Raw genomic sequence first — 24,890 nt, 5'->3', positions numbered from 1 at the left:
CAGTTACGCGCGCACAGGCTCGTAAATTAGGTGAAACTACGGATTTGTCTGAATCATTCATGGCTACGTTAGGTGAGGGTGAGCCCTCCTTTTCAGTGTCTCCTGCTACTGAGGGTGACAAAGTAGCAAAATGTGTGAATGAGTCTGAGTTTTTCCTCTGATACGGATCTGAGCTTGAATGTCACCCGTGAAATGTTAATTGATGCCCAGAGAAATGACCCGTCTCTAACCTTGTGTCTGTCCTCTGTTGTAGCCGCTGAGGAAAGCCGAAAACCCTATGTGTATTTCTGGACAACGGTGTTTGATGAGACGGTGGAGTCCCGACTCCAGTGAGACACACATGGTTAATAGGTGGTGGTACCAACGCCGTTCAGGGCAAATTCTGAGTCTCGCACATGACTCTACCTAGCTGGCCACTTTGGTATTAAAAAAACCTACCACCGTGTGTTGCGCAATTTCTTTTGGCCCGGCTTAAAAACCGATGTAACAAAGTATGCCGCACCTGTCATGTGTGTCAAGTTGTCGGGAAGCCAAATCAAACTGTCCCTCCGGCCCCCCTGCATCCGATCCGGTGCTTGGGGAGCCGTTTGAACGTGTTTGAAGATTGTGTAGGGCCCTTGCCGAAAACTAAATCAGGGCATCAGTATATTTTGACAGTGATGTGCACTGCGACCGGGTACCCTGAGGCCATCCCGCTGCGCACGCTCCGAACCAAACCCGTAGTGAAAGCCCTCATTAAATTCTCACAACGTTTGGCTTGCCCAAAACAATACAAAGTGATCAAGGTACAAATTTCACATCCAAATATTTGCACAAGTAATGAAAGAACTAAAATCAAACACATAACATCCAGTCCTTACCATCCGGAGTCCCAAGGTGCACTTGAAAGGTTCCATCAAACCTTAAAATCCATGTTGCGAAAATACTGCCTGGAGTCTGACAAAGATTGGGAGGAGGGCTCCCTCTTCTGTTGTTTGCCGTGCGTGAAAGTCCTCAGGAATCGTAGGTTTCAGTCCTTGTGATTTGGTCTTTGGCCACACTGTGCGTGGTCCTCTTCGGCTCCTTAAAGAAAAGTGGCTGTCAGAGTCGCCAAAACCTGAACATAATGTGCTGGATTATGTCAGTTCTTTTCGTGCGCGTCTCAATTCAGCATGCCAGTTAGCTCGCGATAATTGGCCAGAGTCAAATAAAAATGAAGCGCCGATATGATAAAAAGTCAGTCCCCCGTGATTCCAACCCGGTGAGGAAGTTTTGGTGCGCTTCCGTTACCTAGATCCAGCTTGCAATCCCAGTTTTCTGGTCCATACACGGTGGAGAGAAAAATCAGTGACACAGACTAGTTGTTAAACCCAGACCGAAAAAGAAAATCCAGAGTGTGCCATATAAACATGCTGAAGCGCTACTTTCCGAAGAGTGATCTCCCGCAGTCTCCACTGCGCCCGTGATGTTGTGTCCGTTGTTCCGCCTCAGTACAATCTGGTGATGACGGTTGGCCAGAAAAGTGGCTTGATGCCAGCCGCTCGTTTAAGAAATTCAGAGGTAGGAGAATTTGGAGAAGTTTTTGGCCCATCTCTCTGCCTCAGCCCGTGCAGATATACGAAGTTGATGGAGGATAACCTGTTTGCTTTTTTCTGATCATCCCAGTCAAACATCTGTACTGTACCACGACATTGACGTGGAAGGCCACAAACCAATAAAGCAACATGCCTACCGAGTAAACCCGACTAAAAGGCATGATGCAGCAGGAGGTGAATTATCTGATTGAGCATGGGTTAGCTGTTCCCAGTATAAGTGCGTGGAGCTCACCCGTGTTTTGGTACCGAAACCCGACAGCACCCCTCGTTTTGCAAGATTACAGGAAGGTTAACTCAGTCACAAAACCTGACTCTTTTCCACTCCCCAGGAGGGAGGATTGCATAGACCTGTAGGCTCCGCCAAATACGTGACAAAGCTGGACCTGTTAAAAGGTATTGGCAAGTTCCTTAACACCACGTGCACTGAAAATCAGCTTTCGTCACACCCGACACTTTCCTCCAGTACACCGTTATGCCATTCGGGCTGCGTAATGCTCCCGCTACCTTCCAACGGTTACAGCGTGTTGTCTGGTGTTGAAAACTGTGAAGCGTATTTAGATGATGTAGTTGCCTATTCCTCCACCTGGCCCGATCACTCCGCACTCTATCCCTCATTTTCAGTCGTCTCCGTGAGGCCCCTCACACTGAACCTCGCAAAATGTGAATTTGGCAAGGCCACTGTTACCTATTTGGGTAAGCAGGTTGGCCAGGGACAGGTCCGTCCGCTGGCTGAGAAAGTGCAGACTTATTGATTTCCCGGTTCCACAGTCCAAGAAAGCGCTGGCGTTTTCTTGGTATGTGTGGTACTACGTGGTTTCTGTCGAAATTTTCTGTGTGTGGCTCCTCTAACCGGTCTCGTGAGTCCGTTAAAACTTTGTTTGGTCCCCTGCTTGCCAGTCTGCCTTCGAGCTGCTAAGGCGTTGTTGTGTAGTGCACCTGTCCTCGCAGCACCTTGCTTTACGCGACCCTTTAAATTAGAAGTTGACGCTAGCGTGCGGCGGCAGGTGCTGTTCTCTTACAGGAGGACTATTGACCACCCTGTCTGTTACTTCTCCAGGAAGTTCAATAAGCACCAACTTCACTATAGCACTGAGAAGGAAGCCCCGCCCTCCTATTTGCTTTACAGTATTTCGAGGTATATATTGGATCTAGTTCGCAGCCTATCCAAGTATATACAGACCACAACCCATTAACATTCCTTGCAAACATGCGCAATTCAAACCAGCGGCTCATGCGTTGGTCTCTCCTTTTGCAGGACTTCAACCTGCAGATACAGCACAAAAAAGGTACAGAAAACATAATAGCAGACACATGTCTAGTGTTTACCAGACGTATAAAAAAATTAAACATAGGGATGTGTTTTATTCTGGGGTGTGGGGTGTTATGACTGGGTCATGTTTGTTAGAGTCTGTGTATGTTTTCGTGTGCCCTATGCTGTGTCTATTTTCATATGCAAATAGGATGTGCCATCCCCAGGAGGCGATTGGTGCAGTAATTCCCGGTCGGCTTGTGATTGGCGGGCCTGAAAGCCCAAATAAAAGGAGCCAAGATGGCGGCTGCCGGGTGGACACCATTTCCTCATCCTCCTCCTCTCCCAACTTTTGCCACATGTCCTTTTGCAGAACTGTGTATGACCTTAGAAGTAGCTTTTGTTTGAGGAGGGGTGGACTGCCATTTTGTTTGATCTGTTTTCTCCTGTTTTTGTTAGTTTAGGGAGGTAAGTTTGTGATTTTGATTTTCTGAGCGAAGTGATTTATTTTCAAGATAGTTTGTTTTGGTTGTTGTTTTGGCCTGGGTCCACCCTGAAGTTGATACCTTAGTTATAGTTTTTTGAGAAGTTGACCTTTGTAAATAAACCTTTTTCGTTTGTGCATAAAACTGTGTAGTGGCTACTGGGACTCGGGGAAGATTGAGGCCCTATTTGTGTTATGCTCTAGACCCCTAGACTGGGGCATAACAATATATATATATATATATATATATAATATATATATATATAGATTATCATTAGCATTATCAGTGTGGTCATGAAGCATTATCAGTGTGGTCATGAGGCATTATGAAGGCATTTTGATTCACTATGAATGACCAATCATAATGTTATGCTATTGGGAAGAGGGTCTGGTAAAGGACCACTGTAACAGAGATCTGTAATGAGAGTGTCCCTGTCGACTGCTGTCAAATTCACTGCTGTGCTGCATTTCTTTGCAAGTGACCAGCCAGTGTTCTGCTCATCTGACAGGTGTTTAGATTTCTGTTACAGCCTGGCAGCATATGTTGCATGAGCAGCTATGTTTCCACAGCAGAAAACTAAACTGAAATCATGTTTCTGTACCAATTCAATTTTATTTATATAGATACAGAGAGAGAGACTGAGGTACAGTAGCAATAAAATAACTATAAACTAATAGAGATATGACTAAACGTAGCAATAATGATGATAGCAGCAGGCTCAACCCATACCCAATCTTGGTGTAGCCACAATCCAACTGTAAAATATGAATTAACTTTACTTCTAAACCTTACAATAATAACTACTTAGCAGTGTTATGTCAGTCTGGCAAAGCAAAAAAAAAAAAAAATTCTAAAGTTGTCCAAAAGGAGATGCATTAAAGTCAGATGAGGTGCATCAGCAAAAGGCAGTGGCATGAGTGCAATCAACAGAATAACCACCATGAATGTATGTCAGGTTATAATGTCTGCATGGCTGCATAAATATTTCTAGCCACACAGCTCTGAATGAGCACCTGGTCTTAATCTTTCTTGAAGAAAGACTAGTTGATAGTATTCAGGAGTGAAAACTGTCCCCCAGCAGAAACTGAAGAGCGGAGAGTTTGTTATGTCTTTAGCATAGTAAGAAAGAATCCTTAGCAACTAGTGAAAGATCAAGCATTTCTTATGTGCCTCTGTATCTACTTCTCTTCCAAGCATTCTGTGGAGGCTGTGAATGCCGGAGTGAATCCCATCGGTGATACCTCCTACAACTCCAGCCACTGGGATCTAGGAAGTGCCTTCTTCTTTGCTGGAACTGTCATCACGACCATAGGTACTGTGATTATGGTATGACTCAATGGTAATTCAGTGTAGGGAATCTATGTTGCATTGGGTGCTGGCCATTCAAAACTTGGTAAATGGATTGTACTTATATAGTGCCTTTCTAGTCTTATGATTATTCAAGGCGCTTTAACACTACATACTCATACACATTCATACACACATTCAAACACAGGTGGCACAGCCTTTGGGACCTATTTAGGTTTCAGTATCTTTCCCAAGGACATTTTGACAATCAAACCATAAATCATATGATTAGTGGATGGCCCACTCTACCTCCTTAGCCAGAGCTGCCCCCTATACTCCACCATATATCCACTAATTTATGCCATTAATTATTTGTTCTTTTGTTTGTCCTGAGCTAAAAATTCCAAGTACAATAGTGATTGTATTTGTCCCTGTTCTAGGATAGATGTATAGAAGATTTTTCTATGCATCTTGGGGGGAGGCATGGAACCAAGTGAGCTATGTTCAAAACCCCGACTGTTGAGGTGGCTGGTGAGAGCTGAGGTCAGAAGGTCCTAAAGTCAGTAGGTACTTGCCAGGTGTTTACCAGCTGTGAAGGAAGTCGTCATCAATTTGAAGGAGGAGCACTAAGCACTACAGTTCGTTCATATGGATTGGTCTTTCGTTCATACGTCACGTGACAGGCCGCTCAGGCTGTGTGGCAAGCAGTAAGCACAACAGTTTGTTCATACAGATCGTTCTTTCGTTCATTTGTCACATTTACATTGGCCACAAGACGGATACAGCACTAGTTAAAATTAACAAAATGAACGAAATGACTAAAAAAAAATTACTGTGTGTACTAACTACTAAGTACTAAGTGATCTGAGTCAGTAAAAGACTCGACTTCCCAACAGTTCTGTATGAGCAAAGGTGAGCCACCTTTGGCCAGAATGTTCAAAATTTCCAGTTGTGGGAGAAGGAAAGTGGAAAACAACACCTGAGGATAAACTCATTAAAACTTTTAGAGAATTTGAAAAAATCTCTGCATGTAAGCAAGGCTGAAAAACAACAAATCAATCAAATCAAATCAATTTTATTTGTATAGCCCAAAGTCACAAAGTACAATTGCCTCAGAGGGCTTTACAATCTGTACAGGGAGTGACACCCTCTGTCCTTAGACCCTCGGTTCGAGTGAGGAAAAACTTGCCCACAAAAAACCTTTAACAGGGAAAAAAATGTAGAAGAAACCTCAGGAAGAGCCACAGAGGAGGGATCCCTCTCCCAGGACGGACAGACGTGCAATGGATGTCACGTGTACAGGACAAATTAACACAAACATATTGTACAATTACAATAACTGACAAAATGACAATGAATCACAATGAATGATAAAAATGATTACAGTAACAGATATGGTAGTAATAATGACAGTAATAATATATGTAGTGGACGTCGTGCAGGATCACAGCAGCAGCCACGATCCACGAGAACCTGCTGGACGACAGAGCACAGAAACTACAGGGAAGTTTGGTTAGTAACATGCATTAATGAGACATGTCCACAGATGGAGAGATGGAGAGAGATATAGAGAGAGAGGGGGGGGGGGGGGGGGGGGGGGTAGTTTGTTCCACAGAAGAGGAGCCTGATAGCTGAAAGCTCTGGCTCCCAATCTACTTTTGGAAACTATAGGAACCACAAGGAACCCAGCGTCCTGAGAGCGCAGTGTTCTAGAGGGGTGGTAAGGTATTATGAGCTCTTTTAGATACGATGGTGCCTGACCATGAAGAGCTTTGTAAGTAAGAAGAAGAATTTAAATTCTATTCTAGATTTAATAGGTAGCCAATGCAAGGAAGCCAAAATGGGAGAGATGTGATCTCTGATCTTGGTTCCTGTCAGAACACGTGCAGCAGCATTCTGAATTAACTGCAAAGTCCTAAGAGACTTATTGGAGCAGCCTGATAACAAAGAGTTACAATAGTCCAGGCTTGAAGTAACAAATGCATGGACTAGTTTTTCTGCATCCACCTGAGAGACAATGCGTCTGATTTTAGTGATGTTACGTAAGTGGAAGAATGCAGTCCTCGAAATTTGTTTTATGTGGACGTTAAAGGACAAATCCTGATCAAAAACAACTCCAAGATTCTTTACAGTGGAGCTGGAGGCCAGGGTGATCCCATCTAAAGTAACTAAGTCTCTAGAAAGAGAGTTTCTGAGGTGTTTGGGTCCAATTACAAGAACTTCAGTTTTGTCTGAATTTAACATCAAAAAATTGTAGGTCATCCAACTTTTTATATCCTTAAGGCATGCTTGGAGTTTAGTTAACTGATTGGTTGCATCAGGCTTGATCGATAAATATAATTGGGTGTCGTCAGCATAACAATGAAAATTGATAGAGTGATTCCTAATAATGTTCCCTAAAGGAAGCATATATAAACTGAATAGAAGTGGTCCAAGTACAGAACCTTGTGGGACTCCATGACAAACTTTGGTCTGCATGGAGGATTCATCATTGACGTGAACAAACTGAGATTGTTCTAAAAAATACGACTTAAACCAGATTAGGGCGGTTCCTTTGATGCCAATTTGATGTTCCAGTCTCTGTGAAAGAATTTGATGGTCAATGGTGTCAAATGCAGCACTAAGATCTAACAAGACAAGTACAGAGATGAGTCCTTTGTCTGATGCCATTAGGAGGTCATTTGTAACTTTGACTAATGCGGTCTCTGTGCTATGATGCACTCTAAATCCTGACTGAAAATCTTCAAATAGACTATTGTTATGGAGAAAGTCACACAGCTGATTAGCTACAGCTTTCTCAAGTATCTTAGACAGAAAGGGAAGGTTTGATATCGGTCTGTAGTTGGCTAAGACCTCTGGGTCTAGAGCGGGCTTTTTAAGAAGAGGTTTAATTACAGCTACCTTAAAGGACTGTGGTACATATCCTGATAATAAAGACAGATTAATCATATCCAATAACGAATTACTAACTACAGGTAAAACATCCTTGAGCAGCCTGGTTGGGATGGAGTCTAAGAGACAGGTTGACGGCTTAGCTGCAGAAATGATTAAAGTTATTTGATGAAGGTCGATGGGAGAAAAACAGTCTAAATACATAACAGGTTTTACAGCTGTTTCAAAACTTGCTGTATCAGAATGCAGATAAGTGCCTGTTGAGGGCAAGAGGTGATGGATTTTGTCTCTAATAGTTATAATCTTATCATTAAAGAAGCTCATGAAGTCATTGCTACTTAGACCTAAAGGAATAGATGGTTCAGTAGAGCTGTGATTCTCTGTTAGCCTGGCTACAGTGCTGAAGAGAAACCTGGGGTTGTTCTTATTCTCCTCAATTAACAAAAACATTAAATGACTGTTGACCTTCATTCCTGCAGACATCACTGCATTTAAAATGGGCTTAGGAAAAACAAAAGTTTGTCACTTCATTTACAAATCCAAGTTAAGACTTTACCTTACAAAGCTAATGCCATATATCATAAAAAAACATCCAGAACGCTGCCAACTTCACTGGGTCAGAACTCATCTGAGATGGACTGAAATGTATGGATGATGTCTCTTCTTCTTCTCCTTTCGGCTTTTCCCTTCAGGGGTTCCCACAGCGTATCAGTTGCCTCCATCTAACCCTGTCTTCTGCATCCTCTTCTCTCACACCAACTATCTTCATGTCCTCTTTCACTGCATCCAAAAACCTCCTCTTTGGTCTTCCTCTAGGCCTCCTGTCTGGCAGTTCAAAACTCAGCATCCTTCTACCAATGTATTCACTATCTCTCCTCTGCACATATCCAAACCATCTCAATCTGGCCTCTCTGACTTTATCTCCAAAACCTCTAACATGTGCTGTCCCTCTGATGTACTCATTCCTGATCCTATCCATCTTGGTCACTCCCAAAGAGAACCTCAGCATCTTCATCTCTGCTACCTCCAACTCTGCCTCCTGTCTTTTCCTCAGTGGCACTGTCTCTAGACCAAACCCATCGCTGGTCTCACCACAGTTTTGTACACCTTTCCTTTCATTTTAGCTGAAACTCTTCTATCACACATCACACCTGACACTTTTCTCCACCCGTTCCAACCTGCCTGCACACGCTTCTTCACCTCTTTTCCACACTCTCCATTGGTCTGGACTGTTGACCGTAAATACTGTTAGATCCCGAGTCACCAATGTTCAGGTGGTACAGGTCCAGCTCTCCGTCGGGTCCGATCCTCAAGCCCCTCTCGGGACAGTATAGAGGACTGTTTAAGCTGGTGGCGAGGAGATTTGCCTAGCTTCTAACTGCCTTCATCCGCATGTCTACCCTGCTTACTCTAGTATAACACCAATTTGGAGAGAGGAAGGGAAAGGGTGAAGCGACGGCCTTTCGATCCAATCCTTTCACAACTGCCGTAACTGTTGGATTTTGTCGAGAGTCCCTGGCTTTGTCCAAAGCCCGGAGAGTCCCCGATGTCCACAGTCTTTTATCAGCAGGATGAACACGAAAAGAATCCCGGTTGGTCCAGTCGAGACCCACAGCCGGTTGGGGGTGGTTAATCCTCCTTGGCACGGCTCCCTCTTGACGGCTGTAGCTCACCAAATTCTTCTCTTGCAATGTTGAGCTGTTCGTCTGTTCCTTCTCTGTAGTTTAGAGTCTAAGTCCGAAGATTCAGTGCTCCGATGTGGTCAGTCGTCCAGCACGTCTCGAACTCGGGCGCCGGCTGACGAGGATAACCACAATCTCCGTTGTGCAGTGGCTCTTATACTTTCCGCTCGTTGGATTCCCCCCTATCAGGCTACAATGACTCACTTGCCAGATTCCAACCATATTAGGCGGCAATCGTCACAGTCCATCCTCCATGTTTGTCCATCTAGTTGTTTCCTGTTTGCTTCATTTATCTCCTTCCTCTCACTCCCCCTCCGGTCCAGTTGCTTAAGATTTCCTGGCCCAACCTCTCAGCATGATTTAGTTATGATTATCATCCTAACTACTAGTTGTTACAATAATTTCACAATCTCTAGTACTCAGAATCAAAATTTGAGTTATAATCACACTTTTCTCATGATTACATTCATTTCAACATTTTTTATTTTTACATTGTTCAAACACAGAATCATCATTAATCACACTCTAGTTTAGCTCATTTTTATCTTTATGCATTACTCACATACTCAGACGGAAAGTCCCCAATTGTCCAACTCAAAATGGAAAATGCCTGAATGTCCAACGGTTTATGCCATTGCTGGCCATACCGGAAAGTCCCCCAGATTATTAAATTAACTCCTTTGTTGTGTCAGCAGATCAGGGATCTCAATTTACTTGACAATACTTAAAATCCTCCACCTTCTTTATCTCTTCTCTCTGTAACCTCACTCCTCCACTTGGGTGCCTCTCATTCACACACATGTACTCCGTCTTGCTGAGGCTAACCTTCATTCCTCCCCTTTCCAGGGCGAACCTCCACCTCTCTAGCTTCTCCTCCACCTGTTCCCTGCTCTCACTACAGATCACAATGTCATCTGCAAACATCATAGTCCATGGAGATTCCTGTCTAACCTTGTCTGTCAGCCTATCCATCACCATAGCGAACAAGAAGGGGCTCAGAGCTGATCCCTGATGCAGTCCCATTTCCACCTCGATCTCCTCTGTCACACCTACAGCACACCTCACCACTGTCTTACAGCCCTCATACATGTCCTGCACCGCTCTAACATACTTCTCTGTCACTCCAGACTTCCTCATACAATACCACAGTTCCTCTCTGGGCACCCTGTCATAAGCTTTTTCCAGATCTACAAAGACACAGTGCAGCTCCCTCTGACCTTCTCTGTACTTCTCTGTCAACATCCTCAAAGCAAATACTGCATCTGTACAATATATTTTATTTTATTTTATCGTATTTACTATTGCTTTTTTGATATTTTATTATGTATATTTTGCTTTATAGTATATTTTTATTCTTTGTTGTCACTTGTCACTTTGTGTAATGCTGCTGCTGCACTATAATTTTCCAGCTTGGGATAAATAAAGTATATCTATCTATCTATCTATCTATCTATCTATCTATCTATCTATCTATCTATCTATCTATCTATCTATCTATCTATCTATCTATCTATCTGTATCTTTTTTGGCATGAAACCATACTGCTGCTCACAAATGCTCACTTCTGCCCTTAGTCTAGCTTCAACTACTCTTTCCCATAACTTCGTTGTATGGCTCATCAGCTTTATTCCTCTGTAGTTGCCACAACTCCCTTGTTCTTAAAAATGGGCACCATCACACTTATCCTCCATTCCTCTAGCATCTTCTCACTATCTAAGATCCTGTTGAACAACCCAGTCAAAAAATGTACTGCCATCTCTCCTAGACACTTCCATACCTCCACAGGTATATCATCAGGGCCGAGTGCCTTTCCACTCTTCATCCTCTTCAATGCCCTCCTCACTTCATCCTCACTAATCTTTGCTACTTCCTGGTCCACAACAGTCACCTCTTCTGCTCTTCGTTCTCTCTCATTTTCCTCATTCATCAACTCTTCAAAGTACTCTTTCCATCTTCCCATAACACTACTGGCACCTGTCAGTACACTTCCATCCCTATCCTTAATCATCCTAGACTGCTGCACGTCCTTCCCATCTCTGTCTCTCTGCCTTGCCAACCTGTATAGATCAGTCTCTCCCTCCTTACTGTCCAACCTAGCATACAAGTCATCGTAAGCTCCTTGTTTGGCCTTTGCCACTTCAACTCTCACCTTATGCTGCATCTCCCTGTACTCCTGTCTACTCTCTTCAGTCCTCTCAGTGTCCCACTTCTTCTTAGCTAACCTCTTTCTCCGTACACACTCCTTCACCTCCTCATTCCACCACCAAGTCTCCTTATCTACTTTCCTTCCAGATGACACACCAAGTACACTCCTACCTGTCTCCCTGATCACATTAGCTGTAGTTGTCCAGTCGTTTGGAAGCACCTCCTGACCACCCAGAGCCTGTCTCAACTCCTTCCTAAAAGTCATGCAACACTCTTCCTTTTTCAGCTTCTACCAATTCGTCCTCTGCTCTGCCTTTGCCCTCTTCATATTCCTCACCACCAGTGTCATCCTACACACCACCATCCTATGCTGTCTGGCTACACTCTCACCTACCACTACTTTGCAGTCACTGATCTCCTTCAGATTACACCGTCTACACAAGATGTAGTCTACCTGTGTGCTCCTACCTCCACTCTAATAGGTCACCCTATGTTCCTGCCTCTTCTGAAAGAAAGTATTGACTACAGCCATTTCCATCCTTTTTGCAAAATCAACCACCATCTGTCCTTCTGCGTTCCTCTCCTGGATACCAAACCTGCCCATCACCTCCTCATCATCTCTGTTTCCTGCACCCACATGTCCATTTAAGTCTGCACCAATGACAACTCTCTCACTTCTAGGGATGCTCTGCATCACTTCATCAAGGTCCAACCAGAATTTCTACTTCTCCTCCAGCTCACATCCTACCTGGAGCATACCCACTAACAACATTGAACATCACACCTTTGATTTCTAGCTTCAGACTCATCACTCTGTCGGACACTCTTTTTACCTCCAGTACACGCATAACAAACTCCTCCTTCAAGATGACTCCTACTCCATTTCTCTTCCTATCTACACCATGATAGAACAATTTGAACCCTGCTCCTAAGCTTCTAGCCTTGCTACCTATCCACCTGGTCTCCTGGACACACAGTATGTCTACTTTCCTCCTCTGCATCAACCAACTCTCTACCTTTTCCTTGTCATAGTTCCAACATTTAAAGTCCCTACTCTCAGTCCTAGACTCTTGGTTTTCCTCTTCTCCCTCTTCCTACGAACACGCCTTCCTCCTCTCCTTCTTCGACCAACAGTAGTCCAATTTCCACCGGCACCCTGTAGGTGAACAGCACCGATGGCGGTCATTGTTAACCCGGGCCTCGACCGATCCGGTATGAAAGTCATAGATTCGATTTGCATGTTTGATTTGGCAAGTTTTATGTCGGATTCCCTTGCTGACACAACCCTCTGTATTTATCTGGGCTTAAGACCGGCACAATTAGACACTGGCTTTTGCCCCCTTGTGGCTACATTAAATGTATGGACGATGTCTGTGTCACAAAAAACATCACGGTCCGTGCAAACCAGAAGCCATGGATGAGGACAGAGGTCAGGCCCTGCTTAAAGCCTGGAACTCTGCCTTCAAATTAGGTGATAGAACTGCCCTCAGGTCTGCAAGAGCTGATATGAACAAAGCAATCAGATCAGCAAGGAGAGCCCATGGACAAAAAATCCGGGGACACTTTCATGACCATAGTGACACCAGGAGGCTGTGGCAGGGAATCCAGGCTGTCATGGATTACAAGACTGTTCCCTAGTCCTGTGAAGACAGCATGGATTTCCTTAACAACCTCAACAACTACTTTGGAAGGTTTGAGGCACTAAACACCACACCAGTGAGGAAAGCCACTCCACAGCAGAACAATCAGGTGCTGAGTCTAGACCCAGTAGATGTCCACTGGGTGCTAAGGAAAATCAAACCACAGAAAGCTGCAGGCTCAAACCGCTCCACTGAGGATGCCATATCCACTGCACTTCACTTGAGCTTCGAACACCTGGAGAACAAGACTACTCTTCTGTGCATGTTGTTTGTCGATTTTAGCTCAGCATTTAACACCATAATCCCCCAGCATCTGGTCAACAAGCTGGGCTCAGAGGCACTGGGCATAAGTTCTCCTCTGTGTAACTGGATACTGGACTTCCTCACTGACAGGCCCCAGTTTGTGCGGGTAGGCAACAACACATCCACCACCATGTCTCAGTACTGGCTCCCCGCAGGAATGTGTTTTCAGCCGTCTTCTCATCTCTTCACACTGATGACCCATGACTGTTGTGCACACTCCAGCACCAATTACATCATAAAGTATGCAGACGACTCAACAGTGGTGGATCTTATCAAGGACAGTGAGTAGAGGGCATATAGGGAGGAGGTGAAACTCTTCGCAGACTGGTGCAGGACAAACAACTTGGCCCTGAACATCATGTTCATGTGGCTGACAACCTGTCCTGGGACCTGCACACCTCGTCCCTTGTCAAAAAGGCACACCAGCGTCTGCACTTTCTGCGGTGATTGAAGAGGGCCCACCTCGGTCCATCCATCCTCACCACTTTCTACAGGGGCACCATAGAGTGTTCTGACCAGCAACATCTCTCTCTTGTTTGAGGAGGTGAGGATGGACTCAATGATGGAGGTGTAGAAGTGCACCATCATTGTATTTGGCAGGTTGAATTTCTTTAGCTGCTGCAGGAAGTACATCCCTGTGAACAAAGCTGATCAGCGTAGTGCTTCAAGGTGGATGTAAATGCTTTCTAGGGGTTCTGTCTCCTGAAGAGTTTGTTGACATTCCTCTCATCACGAGATGGGTGGGGGTGGGGGGGTGGGGGGGTGGGTGGGGGGGGGGATTACAGAACTGTCCCTTGTCTCGTTCAGGTCATTGACCAGGCATTGGTCATTGATGGAGTAGGGGGCTTTAGGCTTGTAGTTGGTGATCTGCCTGAGCCCTTTCTAGACATACGCAGAGTTGTTGGCTGAGAACTTGTGTTGGAGTACAGTTGTTTAGCCTCTTTCACCACCTTGCTAAACATGGTACACAGCAGTCCTCACGGAAGCTGATGTATGATGTCACAGCCTCTGTGTACCACCTGAACACATCTCAGTCAGTAGAGTCCAAACATGCCTGGAGATCCTCCACAGCCTCACTGGTCCACTTCCTTGAAGTCCTCACTACAGGTTTGCAGAGCTTTAGTTTCTGCCTGTACGCAGGAATCAGGTGGACCATGAAGTGGTCAGAGTGGCCCAGTGCAGCATGGGGGACAGCATCCCTGTCTGTGGTGTAACAGTGATCCAGAATATTCTCCTCTCTGTTCGGGCATTTAATTGTATTTAGGGAGTCTGTGAGGTTTCCTTTGTTAAAGTCACAGAGGACAATAACTAAAGAGTCCAGGTTGGTCCACTCCACACACAGTATCTGGTCGGCGAGCATGCGCTGTGCGTCCTGCATGTTGGCATACCTAAACACTGACCAGAATGAATAAAACAAACTCACAGGGTGAATAAAAAGGCTTACAGTTTATGATGAAAGATTCCAGATCAGGAAAAAGTGCTGCTGGATCACTGTCATGTCATTGCACTAACCACTGATGATGTAGAAACAGATTCCTACACCTTTAGTTTCGCCAGAAAGTTCTGTGTTTCTGTCTGTTTGAAGAGTCCGGTATCAGTTCACACAGCCACCTCTCCGTGAAGCACAAAACAGCAGATGAAGAAAAGTCACTGTTTTTCCCGACAGCAGTTGTAATTCCTACAGTTTGTGGGCAGTGAACGCAAGTTGGAGAGAAATATTCCCAATGTGCGAAATCTGTGCTGATGAAGACGCACGAGCGCACTGGCCCATTTCTCTCTCCTCCGCCTCCACCTTTGACCAGAATGTCCAAAGTTTCCAATGGAGGGAGAAGAAAAGTGGGAAACAAGTCCTCTGGTGTTGTTATCCTCATGTTCATGAACTCTTCTCTTGTGAAATAGCTCCGGGTACCACTACAAAAGACAGAATCAAAACACAAAACAAAACAAACAACATGCACCAACATACTGAGGTGACACCATCTTGTGTCTTGGATCTACCGGCATTACTGGTACATGAATATGGACAGATGAAAGAGGAAAGGAGGAAAGAAGCGCTCAGTGCATTATGGGAAGTCCCCCAGAAGATAGATGAGGGAAAAAACATTGGTAGACATTTATGGACTGATTAGATGCATGTGTGCATTTCCGGCGAGGGTGGAGACACACGGCACAGGACATGGGGCCCCGTCCACCTCGTAGTCTACTCGTTTGCACACACAAAACACATGGACTAACTACACCGAGGATAACTGTGGAAAACAAACAGTGAAATAATTATGTCAGTTGAGCAAAGTAAACCCAAACTTACCACAACCTGCTGCTCTGTCCTATGGCGGGGTGTCACGGCAAAAGAGATCCCCGGGGACATGACCGCTTAAGTATAGTTCTGTGAGAATAGCAGTGAGTAGGGATTGGGAGCAAAGGAGTTTGCTTAATTATGTAAATAGGTTTATTCATGTATATGTATTTTTGTGTGCTTACTAATGGTATATGGGTTTGTAAATAGGTGTTTATATTGTATATATTGTATTTATGGATTTATGTAAATATTTATGCTTTATTAATATTAATGTAAATATGCAAAAACACCCATTATTGTTTACCTTAGTCATGTGACTAAGGAAAGATGTTTAAAAGGGAGAAGAATTGTTTGTTGGTTGTAGAAAGTTGTGGAGTATTTGTTTGAGATCGGAGAGTGTTGGATTGGATATTGGATTGCAATTATTATTGAAAAGTGATTGGTTGCTGTATGTGTGTTAATAAACACATGTACATCGCCACCTGAAGGGTAATTTTCTTGTTATTTTACCTCCGGATGCTTGGGCAAGTTGACAGATAGATAGTCTGCCTCTATAGCAGCATAACTAAGGGATGGTTCAGGAACTCACCTGAAGTGAGTGAAAACATGAGTGGTTAACAGTGCCTGAAAAACTCATCAAACATGGCACATATGTCAGTGGTAGTGAAAATGTATGTCTTATAGAAGAGCAGTAAATGTAGTTTTAAATCCCTGATCTGTTAGGGATAACAGATTAATATCGGGGTATGTTTGCTGAATTAAAAACAATGTCTGTTGTAATTATATGCAAATAACCATGCTGCTTTTGTTTGCTGCTTGTAGTCCTTTAAAGCCCATTTTGTTTCATTTTCTCCTTTAGGATATGGTAACATTGCACCAAGTACAGAGGGAGGGAAGATTTTCTGTATTCTTTATGCAATATTTGGCATCCCGTTGTTTGGATTCCTCCTGGCAGGCGTTGGGGACCAGCTAGGTACCATATTTGTCAAAAGCATTGCCAAAGTAGAGAAAATGTTCCGGGTGAGTGTCAGTATAAATTTCCTTTTATCTATGACTCAGATTTGTGAAAATATGAAACTGATATAATTAATGTGACCACTTGGTTAAAAATAAGAGGACAAGGGTGTGCAGTTTCTGTCACTGAACTCTTGAGTTGATATAAACTTTTGATATAACTTTACCCAGTGGTCTTGTGGATTTCTTGATGTGAATACTGACAAGAGGGATGATTAGAGTGTTAAGCTAAGACTTCAGTCACTGGAGACCTGCAATGTAGGTCGACACAGAAGAGTCAAAATGCAATCAGAAAATGCTTAAAAAATAGATGTGTCCTTATGGCTTACATTGCTAATACTTTGTGTGGATTTGGCTTTCTCTCACAGAATAAACACAACCAGATAAGTCAGACTAAAATCCGTGTGGCCTCTACCCTCCTCTTCATCCTGGCTGGCTGCATCTTGTTTGTTACCATCCCAGCTGTGATCTTTAAACACATTGAGGGCTGGACTGCTCTGGAGTCAACATATTTTGTTGTCATCACTCTGACAACAGTTGGAATAGGAGACTACGTAGCAGGTAAGAGGGCTTATTCATAGTAATCATGAATGAAATTGCCTGACTTGTTTTATTTCTTACATATTATTAGTCACTGATGAATACATTGTCGTATATTCGGTGCTGATGCAGTTGAAGATGTTTGAAGAAAAACTCAGCTGACACTATCTTAGTTGTATAACAAATTTATTACAATAAGTTCAGTATCGTAACAAGGAAAACATTACTTGGAGAACCTCTGGCTGAATGATGAGACTCTCCTGATCTATGCGGGACAAGCCCTTATATATGGTACGTTATGCCCCCAAAACATACAATCAAAATAACTCACCCCAAGACATGCAATAAAAATAAGTTAAATCAGAGGCACAGATAGATAAGAGAAGGATACCCCACCTAGAATATCAACATACATGTTTATGTTGTTAGCAAAAATGATAATTCCTCCAACATAACCTTAACAATAGAGCAATTTAATTGAGTGTGAAAGCGAAAAACCTGTCTGGCAGCCATCTTTCCTGAAATATCCTTCCAACAATCTAGACAGGAAAATTCTTTCACGACCCCTCTGCCTCAGGCGGCCACATATAGTGCTCCAATCCAATTAAAAGAAGGAATTTTATTCAGTCTATATAATTATATCATATTAAGCAAATACATATGGAAACCTCAGCAAATAAAATCAAAACAATATCCACCTTTAGGCTAGTCATCCCATCGGACCTGTCCCTGCCTATCCCCAATGTCCTTAAGGACCGAAAAAAGCAATAAAAAAAACGGAGGTCCCAATATATTAGCCACAAAAATGAAATAAATTCAACATGATAAATTGTATAGCTTACCATTCAAAAATAACATTTCATACATGCAATACATATATATGTTACTTCATTTTCCATTTTTTTTTTGTTATTATATATGTATTTATTTTTCTAAACACCAGAACCAGAACTTGGCTTGCAGTTCCTCCACAGCGTCAATTCCCAGCATAAAAGAGATGATGTTTACTCTGAACATTTTCACAATGTCCTTGTTCAGAGTCCAGAGTTATTCATCCATTTTGATTGTCCTTATTAGAGTTCCTGAATCCCTCTAACAGCTTGGGATCCTTAAATCATCAACCACCCTTATAGCCATGGGCGGACTGGGACAAAAAATCGGCCCTGGCATTTTGGACCAGTGTGTCATCACTACACCAACCCATCTCAATATCATAAGCATCTTGTGCACACATACAAAAACCTTCTATATTTGTCTCTCTTCCCCTACGTACTCTTTTCCATCGTTTAAACTCACTTGGTTTTCACCATCTGTCGTCCGCCTTTGAGCAAGATATCACACAAACTTATACAGAAAGTTTATGGAGTTTATCATCTTGCTTTGACAATCTATTTCAGTTCCAAAGCTTTATCCATCTTAACTCTTTTCTCTTCTTCATTCAAGAACATTCTCATTTCCCTCAGCCAGACTTATTCATGTTTAACTATGCTGTCCCTGTGTTACTGTTTTACCCAAATAAACTACTTTCTCCCGAAAATACTGCAGCTTCTTCTGAGAAACCTTATGCCCCTTCTCAGCCAGTATCTGTAACAGTTTCATTCGGTCCTTATGACATGTTTCTTCATCTGGTGAACAAATGATAATATCATCCACGTATTGAATAACAGTTCTCATTAAATTTGATCCATTCCCGCCAAATCATCCTTCAACACTGAAGATGTGTGGGCTATGTTTGAACCCTTGTGGCAATCTCTCATACTCATAAAATTTTCCATTGTATGTGAACCCAAACAGTGCTACTACCCAATTCAAACCTGTGTGCTCAAATTCGAATTAGATTTTTCAAGACCCTATTAATTTTTTCACACATTCCTTGGCTCTGCGGATGATAGACTGCACCAAGATGTTGTTTGATTCCCAATTTTTGCAAAATCAATTTTACTGTTTTGTCAACAAACTCTTTGCCATTGTCTAAAGATATCCAATCTGAAAGCCCCCACCTGCCTTCGACCTCTCTACACAAAATCTTTGGCAAGATCTTGGCAACTGACTGAGCGTCCTTCTGCTTGGTTGGACAAGCTTCAGGCCATTGTAAAAATCGATCTACAACAATCAACAACATGTACCTCTTACCTTCAACTGGTCTTATCATATGAACAAAGTCCACTACTAGCTCACGCATGGGACCCCTTGGAGTCGGAATGTGACCAGGTGGATCACACCCCTTCGTACATTGTTTTTCAGACAGATTGTACACCTGCCTATAACATAGTCAATCTTTTCAAGCAGACATGGTGCCCAAAATCCATATTCCTTCGTAATCTTTCTTCTAACTTCCCCCCTTGCAACATGAGCTGACCCATGTGCCTCCTGAATCATTAGCCCTAACAGGTCTGGAGGAGCTATTATCAGCCCCTCATGATTCCTCCAAAGACCCGTAGAATCCTGGGTGGTCTTGATTGGCCCCAAAATCCTCCACTGAAATTTCCTCTTAAGTTTCTCCTGCCCTGTTACACTCACGGGCAAAATGATCAAACTGTCCACATTTATAACACACTTTAGAAGACTGTTGAAAGTATGGATTAAACCTTCCTCCTCTTCCTCTTCCAAAATTTCATTGACCTCTTCCTCTCCAGATCTGCGGTTAACCAGAAACTGGCTGTGGGTGTGAAACCAGCGAAAGTGGCTGAGGCACTTGTAGCGAAACCTGGTTTGGTGACAAAGGTTGATTTAACTGAGGCTGACTCTGTATGACTACAGCCTGTTTCTTGTCCTTCTTCTTATTGTCCACCAGTTGTATCTGATTAAGTTTTCTGAGAGTTTCTTGATCTTGCTCCTTCTGATCATGTTCCTTTTTCCTGTATAGCTCCACTTGATGGGCTATATGGTCTGTATAAACACCTTTAGCCATACTTCCTAAACCAACTACTTCTGCCAGTTTGCTCCTCACTGGCAGAGGCAGTCAATTTTGTATTTTAGCTCTCAAAATTGACTGCTCCATTTGGTTCAGGTCCGGGTTGTTTCCTGTAACATTTCTCCATGTTTGATGAGCTCTTGACACATAGGCTCTTGGATTCTCCTCTGGTCCCAGTGGCTCAATAAAGATATCATCAGGATGAACGTGTGTTGGAAATGTTTCTCTCAATGCTGTCCACATTAGACCTCTATGTGCGGCGAACAGCTCTGAGTCAATCACTGTAGTCCCCATATATCGATTGAGTCCTGCTTTCTGCAGGATTTCCTCCATACCTGTGACCCCAAGAAGGCTAGCCAACAGTTTCTTAACATCTCCCATGGCAATGTGTGTTCCTACCATGATTTCTTCCAGCTTTGAAATCCAAGGATATGCTCCATCCTGCAGAGTAGGTAACTTCTCAAGTATGTCTGACAAATCTGTGCTCTGCCAGGGCTTATACTCCTCGGATAATGACAGATTTGATCAACCTTCTCCTCTTTTCTTGAACGCAGTGCATATCTCATAGCTTATCTCAGGGAGCTCTTCTTCTGTAACTCTTTTTTCTGTATCTGCAGCTCTTCCAATTGCTCCTCCAACGCTCTTTGGCGATCAGGGCTGGGAGTTCCAAGCAAACTTGAGATGCAGTCATCTATGCTTTCTTCAATGTCTCTTACCACTCTCTGTCTATCTTCTTCAATTCTAGTGCTGGATGTGCCCGGGAAAAATCCTCTCGAAGCTGAAGCACCTTTACTCCCCCAGTTTTCATCACTATCTCCATCCTCACTTTTATTGGAGCTATCATCTCCTTTTTGCAAGTCCTTTTTCCTTGATGTCTTGTCCCCTTTCTTTTCCGCTCTAGCCAGTATCCGCCTAACTGCAGGGTCATAGCCACCCAAAGTTTCCCTCTGAGTCACTCTGATCAGTGTTATCTCTAAAGTTTGTCCTCCTGATCCTCAATCCTCCTTTTGTTTCCAGTCGTGTTGTTCTCTTCTTGCTTTTTGAACTTGGATACATCTTTATGGTGGTGTCAGCTTGTCCAAATTCAAGTATTCTGTCCTCGTCATCCATAATCCGATAGCTTCCTTCTTGACTAATCACTGGGAGCTGAGGATAAAGTTCCACTTTCTTTTCATAAGGTGGAGGTTTCTTCTCTGGGTCCGCATGTGAGAAAGGTGTATTAACTTCAGCCATTAGTTTTTCTGTTTGCTTGGCTGTTTTTCCTATTTCTTCCATGCCTTTTTCTTTTTTCTCCTTTGCAGCCTTGGTCCACTTCTGTCCCTCATTTTCAAACAACTGGAGCATCACACGTTCTGTACGTCTCTTTTCTTTACGTTTGTCTCCCTTTTCCCCTCTTTTTTGTTCTGCTTTATGTGTAGGTTGTAGATACAACCACCTGTAGTTTTTTTAATTACATCAGCGCGTTAGCGCTAGCTGTAAAGACATGCTATTTGCTAACATTAGCGACCAATGCTAAAATTACTGCTAATTAACATTAGCCACTAGGAATTAAGTACATGTTAATTACTAACATGATAATGTTAACATGCTAATGTTAATTAACATTAGCCACTAGGATTAAATACATGCTAATGTTAATATTCTAATGCCAACATGCTAATGTTAATTGCTAGCGCATCAACGCATCACCATTAACATGCTAATGTTAATTGCTAGCGCATCACCGCATCAGCGCTAACATGTTAATGTTAACATGCAAATGCTAACATGCTAATGTTAATTAAGAAGAAAATAATAATAAAGATGTAGGATAACAATAGTGTGGGAGCCCTTCAGGGGCACTCAATAAGCGCGGTGGATAACATATAGTGTGCGCCTTGCACGCACACTCAACTAGAAAAATTTCTAAAGAAATTTTGAGTGTGCCTGACTCTGGCCCCGTCCCCATGCATTATTACTGACACTGCTCAGCAGACTAGAAAAGAAATTTTGAGAGTGACGAGTGGGCTGTTGCTGGGGGTCTGTATCCAAAAAGCACACCTCAAACAGTCATTTTTAACATGTTTATTTAGACACAGGAGCAGCTAGCACTCACGTGCTAGCAATTAACATTAGCATTTTTAGGTAGCAGTTAGCATTAGCATGTTAGCATTAGCATTTTAGCATTAACATGTTAACGATGATGGACTAGCAGTTAGCATTAGCATGTTAGCATTAGCATGTTAACATTAGCATGTTAGCATTAGCATGTTAGCATTAGCATGTTAACGCTGATGGGCTAACAGTTAATATTAGTGTAACCCTTCTGAAGCAGAAAAGTATTAGTAATGATAATAATAACTTGAACTAATGGCCAGAATAAGAAACAGAAGATTTAAATTCAAGCCCAGGTGTAACCAACCGATGCACATGAACGACACAACACTGTGGCTCTTTTTGTTAATGAGAACAATGCTCCCCTTTTAATATGAAGCTGGGGAGAATAATAAACCACATGAAATACATACAACAGCCTTACCTGGGTAGGTATAGAAAATAATAAACAAAATAAAAAGTTTTCGCAGCTGCGCGTGTTTTTTCTTATTGTTCTGTTCACTTCACTATATCTGCACCCTTTAGGTGTCAGTCCAGCCACACGATTGTGTGGGTGTGTGTGTGTATGTGTAAAAGTGAGCAAAAGGATTCAATTCCGCGTGTACGTCTACGATCCTCCAGGGTCCGGCTCGCCATCAGCATCTCTCTCTGGCTCCGTCCTCCAGACAGGCTCTATCGAAATCCAAGGGTTCCTTAAAACCTGACCTACAATAAGTAGGATCAGAACATATTCTTCAATTTCTCAGATCTTTAAACTATGAATCACTTTAAATTGTCTCTATATTCTGTAGAGAATAAGTGCTTTAACTAAACTTGACTGCAAAATAAGATCACAATTTCTCAGTAGCAAAAGGTAAATAATTATAAGTATATTATGATACCAAATGATTATTTTTCTAACAGTACCATCACATATATATATATATGCTATTTACATAGCAATTAACATATCAATTATCACAAATAACCAAATGTAAACTCTTGTAATGTTCACAGTAAGAAACCATAACTTATGTGCTTAAAATAAACAAATATGGTCACAGTCACACAATAGCACACCATAACTCAAGTAAAAGCTAGACAAAATTGTTACATCAGAGCTTTTCATCAATACTTGGTGTGACTAGCAGTGCTGATTAGCCCCGGAGCTAGCGCTCCGATTAGCATTGAGGCTAGTGGTTAGCTCACGGAGTTAGCCGTTTAGCTTGTAGAATTAGCGTTTTAGCATTTAGCATTAGCACAGCAGGACGATCTCTCACCGCTGCGATTCTTCACCCGAGCGAATCCTCCAACTGCACTCCTGCAGGTCGTGGCGTCCGGGGAGATTCCTCCTTTGGTTTTTTCCGAGTTTTTAACACTTTTTTCCAGTTTATCCACTTTTCTGTTTTCTCCGTTTCGTGACATAAGACCGTGTCCAGAACATGCTTCCTCTTGCTCCTTCTAGAGGCTTTAGCGAAAAGTGAACCTGCGTCAGGTGGGATTACAGACTGCGTCTGCTCCTCCGACTGTAGACAGACCGGGACCACAACTCATCCCTTTCAAATTAAAGTTCCCCTAGTTTTTTCCACATGAAAAACCACAAAATATCTTTTCTTCATGAATTTGACAGTCTTTTAACTCACATATTCTCTTTTTTTTTTAGATATGAAATTAATACATTTAACACATTTTTTAGCTTAATTATCTGTCTGTCTGTTTTTAATGCACAATGAAATATACCTTTTAATGCACATGTTTTTTTATCTGGGTTACACCAGCATGTTAGCATTAGCATGTTAACATTTGCATGTTAGCGCTGATGGGCTAGCAATTAACATTACCATGTTGGCATTACCATGTTAACATTAGCATGTATTTAATTCCTAGTGGCTAATGGTAATTATCATTAACATGTTAACGAGCTAGCTGCTCTGCTGTCTCTGTCTGCCATTTTAGACAGACAAGTTCAAATTAAGTGCCAAGAACTACTAAAATGGCTGCCGCTCGGCTTCTGGTGGCCCTCCCCCCCCCTTCCTTCAAGCAGCCTGAGGTTGCCAAGCAACCAGGACCAATGTAATCAGGGGAGCAGTTTTGAACCTGTTAGAATGTCAGTTAGAGACTGATAGAAAATGCTGAGAACTCCTCTCGAAAAGGAAGGACTGCTGACCAAACCGTATTTCCAATCATTGAACCGACATAACTGGGGGCATCGCGTGCCCTTCCTGATCGTTTTACATAAATGTACTTTTTTTCAGGCCTCCCCATTCATTCCCTATGGGAAATTTTTCGCAGTTTTTCCAGAATAAATTCGCGAAAAACACGCGAATCTCTTAGAAAAGTAATAGCACTCGATTCGGGATCAAGACGCACGTTTTGATATATAATTTGTTGGGGTCCTCTCACCGCTGCGGGCTGCATTAATGTTCGAAAAAGGGCGGAAAATGAATAATAATACCATGAAACATGCAGAAGAACAATAGTTGACGAGTGTCACTAATAATAATAACTAGAAAAATTTCTAAAGAAATTTTGAGTGTGCGTGACTCTGGCCCTGTCGTCCCCATGCATTATTACTGACACTGCTCAGCAAATTCAGTAAGAAAAGAAATTTTAGAGTGACGAGTGGGCTGTTGCTGGGGGTCTGTATCCAAAAAGCACACCTCAAATAGTCATTTTTAACATGTTTATTTAGACACAGGAGCAGCTAGCGCTTACATACTAGCAATTAGCATTAGCATGGTAGCATGTTAACATTAGCATTTTAGCATTAGCATGTTAACGCTGATGCGCTAG

General features: G+C 42.7%; 1 protein-coding gene across 1 annotated transcript in view; it reads left to right on the top strand.

Annotated features, from left to right (window-relative positions):
* LOC109139602 (potassium channel subfamily K member 10) overlaps positions 1-21,511 on the top strand; it is a 116,177-nt gene extending 94,666 nt beyond the window's left edge. Inside the window, exons 2-5 of the mRNA XM_027275700.1 lie at positions 4,503-4,620; positions 16,416-16,576; positions 16,939-17,131; positions 20,770-21,511. Of these exons, the coding sequence (XP_027131501.1) occupies positions 4,503-4,620; positions 16,416-16,576; positions 16,939-17,131; positions 20,770-20,954 (657 nt within the window). The 3' untranslated portion in view covers positions 20,955-21,511. The remainder of the gene's footprint in view (positions 1-4,502; positions 4,621-16,415; positions 16,577-16,938; positions 17,132-20,769) is intronic.
* Positions 21,512-24,890: the final 3,379 nt, after the last annotated feature.

The sequence above is a fragment of the Larimichthys crocea genome, unplaced genomic scaffold (genome assembly GCF_000972845.2).
Source record: "Larimichthys crocea isolate SSNF unplaced genomic scaffold, L_crocea_2.0 scaffold151, whole genome shotgun sequence".
NCBI classification, from domain to species: Eukaryota; Metazoa; Chordata; class Actinopteri; family Sciaenidae; genus Larimichthys; species Larimichthys crocea.
This window is presented reverse-complemented; position numbering and strand designations above follow the sequence as displayed.